At 41.8% G+C, this 12,316-nt stretch overlaps 1 protein-coding gene across 4 annotated transcripts in view; it reads left to right on the forward strand.

Annotated features, from left to right (window-relative positions):
• The window catches only part of LOC140478739 (probable E3 ubiquitin-protein ligase HERC1), a 342,968-nt gene that overhangs the window by 232,593 nt on the left and 98,059 nt on the right, over positions 1–12,316 (forward strand). For all 4 annotated transcript variants that reach the window (XM_072572083.1, XM_072572056.1, XM_072572075.1 and 1 more), the window contains exons 46-48: positions 2,098–2,153; positions 4,442–4,630; positions 6,455–6,626. In XM_072572083.1, the coding sequence (XP_072428184.1) occupies positions 2,098–2,153; positions 4,442–4,630; positions 6,455–6,626 (417 nt within the window). The remainder of the gene's footprint in view (positions 1–2,097; positions 2,154–4,441; positions 4,631–6,454; positions 6,627–12,316) is intronic.

Consider the following 12,316-nt stretch of genomic DNA (forward strand, 5'->3'; position numbering starts at 1 on the left):
CTCTCCCCTCTCTCCTCTCCCCTCTCTCCTCTCCCCTCTCCCCTCTCTCCTCTCCCCTCTCCCCTCTCTCCTCTCCCCTCTCCCCTCTCCCCTCTCCCCTCTCCCCTCTCCCCTCTCCCCTCTCCCCTCTCCCCTCTCCCCTCTCCCCTCTCTCCTCTCTCCTCTCCCCTCTCCCCTCTCCCCTCTCCCCTCTCCCCTCTCCCCTCTCTCCTCTCCCCTCTCCCCTCTCCCCTCTCTCCTCTCCCCTCTCCCCTCTCCCCCTCTCCCCTCTCTCCTCTCCCCTCTCCCCTCTCCCCTCTCCCCTCTCCCCTCTCTCCTCTCCCCTCTCCCCTCTCCCCTCTCTCCTCTCCCCTCTCTCCTCTCCCCTCTCTCCTCTCCCCTCTCTCCTCTCCCCTCTCTCCTCTCCCCTCTTTCCTCTCTCTCTTTCCTCTCTCTCTCTCTTCTCTCTCTCTCTCCAGAGAACCTCCCTTCATATGGCAAGCCCTCCAGTCCAGGCAGCATCCTAGTAAACTTTCTTTGCACCCTCTCCAAAGCCTCCGTATCTTCCCTATAGTGGGGAGACCAGGACTGGACACAATATTCCTCGTGTGGTCTCACCAGGGACTTGTAGAGCTGTAGCAAAACCTAGCAGCTCTTAAACTCGATCCCCCGTTAATGAAAGCCAAAACACCATATGCTTTCTAAACTCTTCCTATTCATGCACTCATCCAAATGCCTTTTAAATGTTGTCATTATACCTGGCCCCACCACTTCCTCTGGCAGTTCATTTCAAACAAGCACCACCCTCTGTGTGAAAAAGTTGCCCCTCAGGTCCTTTATAAATCTTATCCCTCTTACCATTAACCTATGCCTTCTAGTTTTGGACTCCCCCCATCCTGGGGAAGAGTCCTTGCCTATTCACCCTTGCCATGTTCCTCATGATTCTGGAGCAGAATTAGGCCATTCAACCCATCAAATGTGCTCCCCCTTTTCAATCATGGTTGATGTTTCTGCACTCCATTTGCCTGCATTCTGTAACCTTTGATTTCCTTCTATCATGTACCTCTATCTTAAAAATGCTAAATGATTTGGTCTCCACAGACTTCTGCGGCATGAGTTCCACAGAATTCCCTCCCTATCTCTCCGTCTAGGATTAAACTGCCCATAATAAGGCAGAAAGAGCCAATGTGGATGGTGGGGTGCCTGATGTTCAACTCCCGACCACTCACCTTCTGGATACCACTGCAATCCCAGTGTTTTGATTGTTAAAGTTAATGGATAGCAAATTCACACATGAATTCAAAATATGTTATCCAGCATACAAAGCTGCAAGGCAAGATCACAGATTCATAAATGTATCCTTCTATAGGAAAGATTTAGTGGTTATTTAGCAACTTCCACATTCTCAGCATATCAAAGTACTGCACAACCAATTTATCACGTTTGTCGTTAGTATTTAAACAACTAGAACTGCTGTCTGCCCACATATTTTAATTAACCTGAGTTTCCACATTGTAGACTTAATTTGATAGTTACCAGTTCTTTTTTTTGATGATTTAAGTTGATCAAATGTTTGAGAGGAATGCAACAAGAACTCTTATGCTGTTATTTGAGGAAAAGTCCGATTGATATTTCCAACATTGCAGCATTTCCGTTATATTATTACGAATTATGTCTTTACATGTAATGTATTGAATTAAGGCCTGCTAAGTATAGCCTTTTGACTCTAGCTGATAGTCTATTTCTAGAATAAAAATTAATGACAATATGTAGATTAGAAATTAATAAACATGATGTCAGAAAGAGTTCCACAAAATACTTGTTCTAATAATACATGTCTCCAGCAGTTTGACAACAAATTATTGGAACAGGAACAGTTGTGGCATTCATATCAATTAATTTGATTATTTTGGAGATTCTGTAACAATTCAGTAAAAATTGATTTGATTTAAGCTGTAATTATATTTTTTTTAAAACAAATGGCAGGAGAAAATAGTCACAAACTATTTTTCATGTGCAACAAATACATTTTGAATTTTCTCAAAACCTGTTAAAAATGTTATCCAGTTCCTATCAATCTCATGAACATATTTCTTCCCTCCCTCCACCCCTCCTCAGCAAAACCAAAGGATTAGCGCCTGATTTAATCAACAAGCATGAAAATACGCCTGAAGGTACGTAGATTCTGCAACAGAACAAAGCCATGATTCCACTATAGCTCTGTCTCTGTAGCTCTAATTTACAGCATCTAAATTAAGGCTATAACAACTGTAAATCATTCTTTTATTCTTCATAGTGAGTTTTCTGGACACAGGTACTGACTTTAATATACTTCTCTACTGAACCATATTTTTGGCTAAATGTCAAACCTACAATAAAAGCACTATGATAGTGTAGCTTGGAGCTGAGTATGCAGGTGAGAGATTCCCATGTATTTGTTGCCCTTGTCCTTGTTAAGTGATAGCATTTATGGGTTTGGAAGCATAGAAATATAGAGAATTTGAGCAGGAGTATGCCGTCTAGCCCATCAAGCCTGCTCTGCCATTCATCATGATCATGGCTGATCTTCCATCTCAATACCCTACTTCTGCTCCAACCCCATACACCCTGACACCTTTAGCTATCCTGAACATATGCAGTGACGTGGAATCTAAAGCATTACGTGGCAGAGAATTTCATAGGTTCATCACTTGGTGAGTAATATCTCCTCATCAAACTAGCATAACCCATCTCCTGACACCTTGATTTTCTGTTCTAGATCCCCGGACCAGAAAAATGTCAACTCTCATTTGGGCAACACGGTGGCTCAGTGGTGCGGGCGGCACAGTGGCTCGGGTTAGCGCTGCTGCCTCATACATGAGGGACCTGGGTTCGATTCCCGCCCTGGGTGACTGTCTATGTAGAGGTTGCACATTCTCCCCCTGTCTGCTTTGGTTTCCTTCGGGCGCTCCAGTTTCCTCCCACAATCCAAGGATGTGCAGGTTAGGTGAATTGGCCATGCTAAATTGCCCATAGTGTTAGGTGCATTAGTCAGGTGTATATGTAGGGGAGTGGGCCTGGGTGGTTTACTCTTCGGAGGGTCGGTGTGGACTTGTTGGGCCGAAGGGCCTGTTTCCATACTGAAGGGAATCTAATCTAATTTAATTTAATCTCATCTAATTTGTCAAGCTCTGAGAGAATTCTGTTTGTTTCAATGAGATCCCTCTCCTACTTCTAAACTCCAGTGAATATTAGCCCAGTCAACCCAATCTCTCCTCAACAAACCTGCCATCCCACAAATCAAGCTGGTGAACCTTCACTGCACTTCATGTATGGCAGTTATATATTCTCTTAGGTAAGGAGACCAAAACTGCACACAATGCAGGTGTTGGAAGAAACATTGGAAGACAATATAAAAGCTTGGTCTTCAGTGACTTGGTATCAACAGTTTTTGTTCTTCCGTTGGGCTGATGGAGGAGCTCTTGGTCTTCCCCAAGGAGAAGGTGTATCTTCTCTCCCAGGATCTTCTTACCCCTTCCTCCTCTCCTGTCCCTGTTAATATAACATATTTAATGGGGCCGGCTGGTCTGGTTGGCCATCAGTGCTATGTCAAACACCTGTCTAACCCATTGTGAGCCAAATGCCTGCTTTCCCCTTGTCCATCTCCATTTGAAGATTGGATTTCTTTCCTTCTAAGGCTAAAACCTCCTTATTTTCAATTCACTGCATTGCTAATGGAGTAGGATGGCCTAATAAATTTTTGATGTGAGCCAAGGCCTTGATGATTTTTATTAGAGATTTGTTTACATTTGCAGAAGGCTAGTTACAGATGTCGCACAGTTAGGTTAGGTCTCCTGCTAAACAAGAAATACCAAACGTGGAATGCTGAGGTTTAAGGGGCCCCCAATTTTCAACACCACCACAGACCTTTATGACGCAGGGAAAGTCTGTCATAAAGCAGCTGAAGATACTTGAGCCTAAAAATCAGTTATGAAAAGCTCCTGCAGTGATTTCCTGTGACAGAGATGATTGAATTCCATGAATCACAACCACATTTCTTTTGTGTTAAGTAGTACTCTAGAGACTTACCCAGTTCCCACTAACTGCAGTTTTGCTGATGTTCCTCAATGCCTCAACTGGCAAATGTTGCTTTTGGTGTCAGGAGCAATCACCCCATTTACCCTCTTGAGTGCCCTTTTGGATGAAGGCTGTAATGTGTTCATTTGGCTCAACAAAGCTGAAACTGAGCATTAAGCTATTGTTGAGTAGGTGCAACTTAATATCATTGTCATTGTTGGCCATGCTGGACCTGTCCTTCTTTTTGTGGACTGGACATACCTAGGTAAGTTTTACCGTTACTCAGTAGGGCTAAATGTTGGGTTTATGGACATTTTGTTGATTGATCAGTGAAAAGCAAGCTTTTAAATTTTCTTCAAGATATAGATGTATAAAACTTTGCTGTTTGTATATTTTTGTTTCACAGAGGACTGGGACATATTAGATTCAGAAGGAAATGAGCGGCTCACAGGACAGGAAGATTTTGCTTCATTAGCTGAACCACTTGGGTTAAATGACAGCAAATTGATTCCAGATCCAGTTCAATTTCCAGAACAGGATCCTCTTGGGGCATCAGTTGCCACTGATAACACACATGAAAGGCTTTTAAAGAAAGGTAACTTCAGCCATGTTTTCAAATTTATTATGAAAGTGATAAGTGCATGAAGGTGTCATGGTATTACTATCAATAAAACACCTGATAAAATGGCAACATAACCTGTATTTATCAAGTTAATGTAGGATCTAGGCATCAAATAAAGGCCACAGGGAGATACAAAAATGGCTGACTTGCTGCAACTTGTTTTTTTTAAACCCCTGCTGATTACACATATGAAGTGGTCAGGAAGTCTCTGACATGCTTTCTTACTAAAACATGGTGTGTACCAATGCAGGATCATATAAAAATAAGAGTGCAATTGTTACCTATTTTTAAAAAATGAATTTTTGGCATTAATTCATAAAATTTTAATATAATGAATTGTTTATGTTCTGAAGTGGACCAAAAGAGCTACTTAGAATACTGGACTTCCCTCTAGTCTTTTCACTCCCAAACTCCCCTAAATCAAACAGAAAATTTCCCGTGACACTGCTCACTACTGGCCATGAAAGCTGCATGCAACCTGCTCAGTAGTGAATAGATATGATTAGACAACTCTGTTCTGCCCTTCAGACCTGGATGGCCATTCTGCAAGATCATGGCCGATCTCATTGTAACCACAACTCCACAGTCCCGTCTACCCCCAATAACTTTTCACATCTTTGTTTACCAAGAATCTATTCAGCCCTGTATTAAAAATATTCAACGATTCTGCTTTAGTCGCCTTTTGAGGAAGTGAGTTCAAAACTTATAACCCTCTGAGGAAAAAGTTTACCTCGTGTTATGGTTGGACGACTTCTTATTTTTGAATGATGACCCCTAGTTCTAGATTCTGCCATTCTCTTGACATCTACCCTTGCAAGTCCTCTCAATATCTTGTATGCTTCAATAAAATTGCCTCTTAATCACTCTTCTAAACTCCAGTGAATACAATTCTAGCCTATCTAACCTTTCCTCATAAAATAGTGCTCAATTTTCAATGCTCAACCTCCTCTCAACTGATTCCAGTTTAAAAAAAAGGTCACCAATACTGCATATAATCACTCAAAGGTTTCACCCTGATGTCACCATATGTGAATTGTCATCTTGAACACTTCCTGCCAGTTTTATGGCTAGAACAAATAAATAGAAGGAACCTGAATAAGGCTTTGCCTATTCTGCAGAAAAATTGACTCAGAATTTTGTTTTTCTTCAGTATATTTCATCATGAAATAAGATCTGTCGGTAGAATCATAGAATTTTACAGTACAAAAGGGGCTCATTCAACCCATCATATCTGTACCAGCTCTGAAAAAAGTTATCCAGCTAGACTCGTTTTCCAGCCTTATCTCTGTAGTCCTCTACATTCATCAATTTCAAATATATATCCAGTTCTCTTTTGAAACCTCCTATGGAATCCACCTCCACCACTCTCCCAACCAACACATTTCAAATTCCAGCAATTCTGAGTACAGGAAGTTTCTCCTCTCACTCCTAGTTCTATTGCTCATAACGTTGAAGTTGTGACCCCTAGTTACTGGCATACCAACAAATGGAAATAGAATATCTTCCTTCGCCTTGTCAAAATTTCGTAATTTTGAGCACCTCAATAAGGTCACCTGTTATTTTCCTTGGAGCAGAGAAAACCCAATTTCTGTAAGTGTTCCTGTTATCTAAAATTGGTCATTCTTGGGACCATTCTAATAAATTATCTTCGTGCACTTTCTAGGGCTTTAACATTCTTTCTTAAATAAGATGTTCACAACTGAACACAATACTCCAAATCTGGTCTGACCAATCATTTGTAAAGCTTTAGCACCACTTCCTTGCTTTTATACCATTTGTACCATTTTCCTCTGTTAGGTTTAAATAGGTCTGATGAGAAAACAAACACCAAACTGACTTTGGGTGAACAAGCTGCATCTCTTCGGGATACCCAGGAAAGAGTTTTTGCTCTTCAGCGTATCACAGTGGCAATGCAAATTCTTCTAGCACATACCATGGTTATGAAAGCTTTATCATTGATCTCTGTAAGGTATGTCAGAAATTATAATTTCTCAATAATCTTGGCTGTTGAAAATAATCATTGCCTTAAAATCATAGGCATTTGATCAATTATGCTACTTGGTGGCACATATTCTAAGTATGAATGAGTGACTTTGTCACCAAAGGACTGTGTGGTGCTCATTCAACTATGGAGAAGATCTAACATTGGCACCACTCCTGTCACATAGATTTCAGATAGTTCAGGAGTGGACTCGATAGGCAATGAGAGGCTATCCTCCTTCCATTCAAAACCTCCAAGTGTGGAGCATAAACGGCAGCCTGTTAACATTATACTGTCATTCCCTTTCCCAGTGAGGACATCCTCCATTGTTATTTGGTACTACCACAATGCTAAATGCAGTGGGCTCAGAGCAGATGTAGGAGCTTGAAACTTGACATCAGTGAGGTGCTGTGAGCCATCAGCAGTGACACAGATTCAACCACAACCTCTAACCTCATTGCTTGGCAATTGCCCCCAGTCTACCATTGTCATCCATCCAGGGAACCAATACTGTGGCTCACTGACGAGTATAGAAGAAGACCAGGAGCATGAAAGGCACCAAAAACTGAGGTGCCAGTGTGGTTAACTTATAACACCAGGGTTACTTGCATGATATACAGTGGAAGCAGCGTGTTATGGGCTTAGCTAAGTGATACCACCGCCAACAGATCAAATGAAAAGGCATGAATGTTGATGAGATAAAAACAATGACTGCAGATGCTGGAAACCAGATTCTGGAGTAGAGTGGTGCTGGAAAAGCACAGCAGTTCAGGCAGCATTCGAGGAGCAGGAAAATCGACGTTTCTGGCAAAAGCCCTTCATCAGGAATACAGGCAGAGTGCCTGAAGGGAGGAGAGATAAATGAGAGGAGAGTGGGGGTGGAGGTGATAGGTCAGGGAGGAGGGTGGGGGAAGGTAGCAAAGAGTACAGTGAGTGGATGGGGGTGGGATAAAGGTGATTGGTCAGAGAGGAGGGTAGAGTGGATAGGTGGAAAAGACTTTCTCCCCACCCCCACCCTCCTCTCATTTATCTCTCCACCCTTCAGGCACTCTGCCTGCATTGCCCGAAACGTCAATTTTCCTGCTCCTCAGATGCTGCCTGAACTGCTGTGCTTTTCCAGCACCACTCTACTCCATGAACGTTGATGAACAATTCATCAACTGACTGGAGGAAGAGAAGACCTCAAAGATATCTCATTTCTCAATGTTGGAGGTACCCAGCACATTAGGGCAAGAGACAAGGCTGAAGCGTTCGTAGCCATCTTCAAACAGAAGTGTTAAGTGGATAATCCATTTTGGCCTGCTCCTTAAAATTCCCAGTATCACAGATGACGATCTTCAGACATATTACTCTGTATTATTACGAAATTGCTGAAGGCACTAGACACAGCAAAGGTTGTGAACCCTTAACAACATCCCAGCTGTAGAATTGGAGGTTCATGCACCAAGAACTAGCTCCAGTCTTAGCCAAGCCATTGCAGCACAAACATCTGTCCTACAAAGTCCTAATTTGTTCATAATTTGTCCTCTTGGCAAATTGGGGACAAATCCAATTCAGCAAGCTACAACCCTATCAGTCTATTCTTAGTCATCAGCAAAGTGATAGAAACTGCTGTTGACAGAGCTATCAAGCAACACTTGATCTGTAACAATGTGCTCATTGATGCTCAGATTTCTCCAGAGCAATTAACCTCCAGACTTTATTACAGCCTTGTTTTAAATATAGATAATAGACCTAAGTTCTAGATTTGATATGGAGCAGCATTTGACAAAGCATGACATTAAAGTGCCCTAGAAAAACTAGAGTTGATGTGAATCAGGGGAAAGTTCTCCATTTATTGAAGCCACACCTAAGACAATGAAAGATAGTTGTGCTTATTGGAGACGAGTCATTTCAGCTCTCGGACATCACTGCAGGAATCTTCATTAGTGTCTTTCCCTGCAGCATAAGGTCAGAAATTAGAATGGTTGCTGATGATTGTACAATATTCATACCTTTTGGGATTCCTCAGATTCTGAAGTAACTTGTGTACATGCAGCAAGACCTGGACAGTATCCAGGATTGGACTCATAGGTGGCAAGTAAGGTTTGTGCTAGGCAATGACTGTTTGCGACAAGATAGAATCTAACTATCTCCCTTTAATGTTCAACAGCATTAGTATTACTCAATTTGCCCATAATCCCCACATCAGTACCCTGGGATTTGTCATTAATCAAAAACCTAACTGAACCATTCATATAAATACTTTGGCAACAAAGGCTGGGAATTCTATTACACACAGCTTGTCCTGCTGATGCCCCAAAGTCTTGTCGACTATCTGGAAGCAAGTCAAGAGTGTGCTGGAATACTCCACCATTATATAAGTGCAGCTCCAACATCACTCAAGTGGCTCAGCACCATCCAAAACAAAGCTGTCTGCTTTATTGACACCCCATCTCCTACCTTAAGAATTACAAGAGCACACAAGGGTAGCGTCTTCCAAACCCATGACCTTGGTTACCTAGAAGGGCAGTGGTACCACCTGCAAATGCCCTTCAAGTTCCACATCATCCTGACTTGTTACTATATTATTGTTTCTTCACCAAACTGGGTCAGAGTCCTGAAACTCATTCCCAAACAGCATTGTGGGTATACCTAAACGGCATGGTGGCTCAGTGGTTAGCACTGCTGCCTCACAGCACCAGGGACCCAGGTTTAACTCCCACCTCGGGCAACTGTCTGTGTGGAGTTTGCACATTCTCCTTGTGTCTGCGTGTGTTTCCTCCCGGTGCTCCAGTTTCCTCCCACAATCCAAAGATGTGTAGGTTAGGGGAATTGGCCGTGCTAAATTGTCCATAGTGTTAGATGTAGGGGAATGGGCCTGGGTGGGTTGCTCTTCAGAGGGTCAGTGTGGACTTGTTGAGTCGAAGGGCCTGTTTCCACACTGTAGGGAATCTAATCTAATCTAAACCAGATAGACTGCTGCAAATTATGAAGGTGGATTACCTTCTCAAGAAAAATTAAGGGTCAGGAAAAATTTTGTCTTTGCCAGTCATACTCTCATCGCTTGAATGAATAAAACACAAACATCAAATTCGCCTATAATCATTGTTATAAAAAAGAATGTAAAGGTTATGTTCAGGGATATAACTGAATTAATGTTTGACTGGCTTTTTGTGGATGAAAATGCTCATTTCACCAATTGTCATGTGTTCAATTCCTTTGTTAAACCATTCTGTTAAATTCTTCCTTTGCCCCAGGCAGCCATATTCACGTTGTTTTATTAAGCATTTTGACAGTTGCTTTAATCTTATGTAAAACTTTTAAAGATCCAAATGTCCTTTTTTTTCTGAAAAATCAATTTACTGAGTATTTTTTCAATTAGTGTTGGTCCCCACAATGGTATGAAATTACACTGATTGAGCGATGCTGCCATGGAACGATACATCACAAAAGTGGTCATTCTGTCCATGAAGGTTGTGTCAGATTATCTAGTTCCCCATATTTTCCTGGTCAGTTATTTATCCAGTTTCCTTTTGAAATTTTTACATTTACTTACCACCATTCCAACCTATGCATTCCAGATCATCCTAAGAGCCTAAGGGAGTCTAAATCTAATCTAACTTGCTACATGTAATTTTTATTAAAATTCTCAGTGCTGCCTCTGCTTCTTCTGCCAATGACCCAAACTCTTGTGCTAACTGTTTGTCAACTCTTCTGCCTATGAAAATAGTCTCTTGTTCTACAAAAGCCTTCATAATTTTGAACAGCTTATGGAATGTCTGCACCTTTTGGATGTCCATATACTGCACCACCCTTTTCATTAGTTCATCTAAAAAATCCTGTAGTTAGTCAATAAGAATTTATTTTATTTGCTGCCCTTGTCCTTCTAGTTGACATAAGTCATGGGTTTAGAAACTGCTGTTGTTGGAAGGAGTGCACGAGTAATCCAGCTCGACTACTCCATAAGCTGTCCCAAATGTGTAAATGACCAATTGAAACACCCAAGATGATTAATTTGCCTGAATTTGTCTGCTATTTGGGACAAAAGAATTCACTCCAAGTTTCAAGAAAATGCAAAAGAAAATTTATTTATGACAAACAAACTTGAGGGATCTTGCGGGACAGTGTTTGGGAGGCCTGGATTCAAGTCCCATCTGTTCCAGAGATATATCATAATATATTTATAGCGCTGACAGGGATATGGGTATACATATGGGTATCTGTAAAATGCTTTTGCCCTTTGAACTGCTTCATATCATTGGGAATTGAAGCCTCCTCCCTGACAAAACAAAATGCTTACCTCACAGTATGGTAACAGCCATTTCTTCAAGAAAGAGAGAACTTTTAGATTTTTAAATCCATCAAAGGGTATGGAATACAGCATTGAGATAGAGGATCAGCTGTGCCGAAATCATTTTGAATGATGGAGCAGACATGAAGAGCCAAAGGCTTGCTTCTGCTCCTAGTTTCTATGATTTCCTGTAACCAGTGGCAAAGCTGATTATTAGCCATTGCTATTCTGTAAACTTAAACATTAGAACAACAGACCATAAGATACAGGAGCAGAATGAGGCCCTTTGGCCCATCGAGTCTGCTCCATCATTCAATCATGTTTCTCAATCCCATTCTCCTGCTGCCTTCTCATTAACCTTGATCTCTTTACCAATCAAGAACCTATCTATATCCACCTTGAATACACTCAATGAGTTGGCCTCCACAGCCCTCTGTGGCAATGAGTTCCACTGATTAACCACCCTCTGGCAAATGAAAATCCTTCTTCTCCTCCTCAGTTTTAAAGGGTCATACCTTTGTTCAGACTGTGCCATCAGGTCCTAGTCTCTCCTATTAGTGAAAACCTTTTCTCCACCTCCATTCCATCTCGGCCTCTCAGTATTCTGTGTGCCCACCCACCCCACCCATTCATCTAAATCCCATTGAGTACAGACACTTCTCATACAACAAGCTCTTCATCCCGGGATCATTCTTGTAATCTCCTGTGGACTCCTCCAAGGTCACTATATCCTTCCTTAGTTACTGGGCCCAAAACCACTCTCAACATTCCAACTACAATCTGACCACAGCCTCAGCAGTACATCCCCACTCTTGTATTCTAGCTCTCTTGAAATGAATGCGGACATTGCATTTGTCTTAATAACTGCCAAATGAATCTGTGTGTTAACCTTAAGAGACTTCTGACCTTGGACTCCCAAATCTCTTTGCGTTTCAGATTTCCAAAGTCTTTCTCCATTTAGAAATAGTCTATGCTTCTGTTTTTTCCTGCCAAAGTGCATAACCTCACACCCTCTCAAATTGTTTTCCATCCGCCATTCCTTTGCTCACTCTTCTAGCCAGTCCAAATCCTTCTGCAGCTATCCCACTTCCTCAACACTGCCTCTCATCTTTGTATCATCTGTAGACTTAGCAACAATGTTCTCAGTTCCTTTGTCCAGATCCTTAAAGTATATTGTGAATAATTGTGTTGCCAACACTGACCCCTGTGAAACACCACTAGTCACTCAGTGTCATTCTGAAAAAGACCCCTTTATCCCTACTCTCTGCCTTCTGCCAATCAGCCAATCGTCTCTCTATGTTGCCGCCACCTTGCCGCTAACACCATGAACACTTATCTTATTTAGCAACCTCTTGTGCAGCACCTTGTCAAAATCAAATAGATCACATCCATTGGCTCTTCTTTG

The sequence above is a fragment of the Chiloscyllium punctatum genome, chromosome 1, assembly GCF_047496795.1.
Source record: "Chiloscyllium punctatum isolate Juve2018m chromosome 1, sChiPun1.3, whole genome shotgun sequence".
In the NCBI taxonomy this organism is placed as follows: Eukaryota; Metazoa; Chordata; class Chondrichthyes; order Orectolobiformes; family Hemiscylliidae; genus Chiloscyllium; species Chiloscyllium punctatum.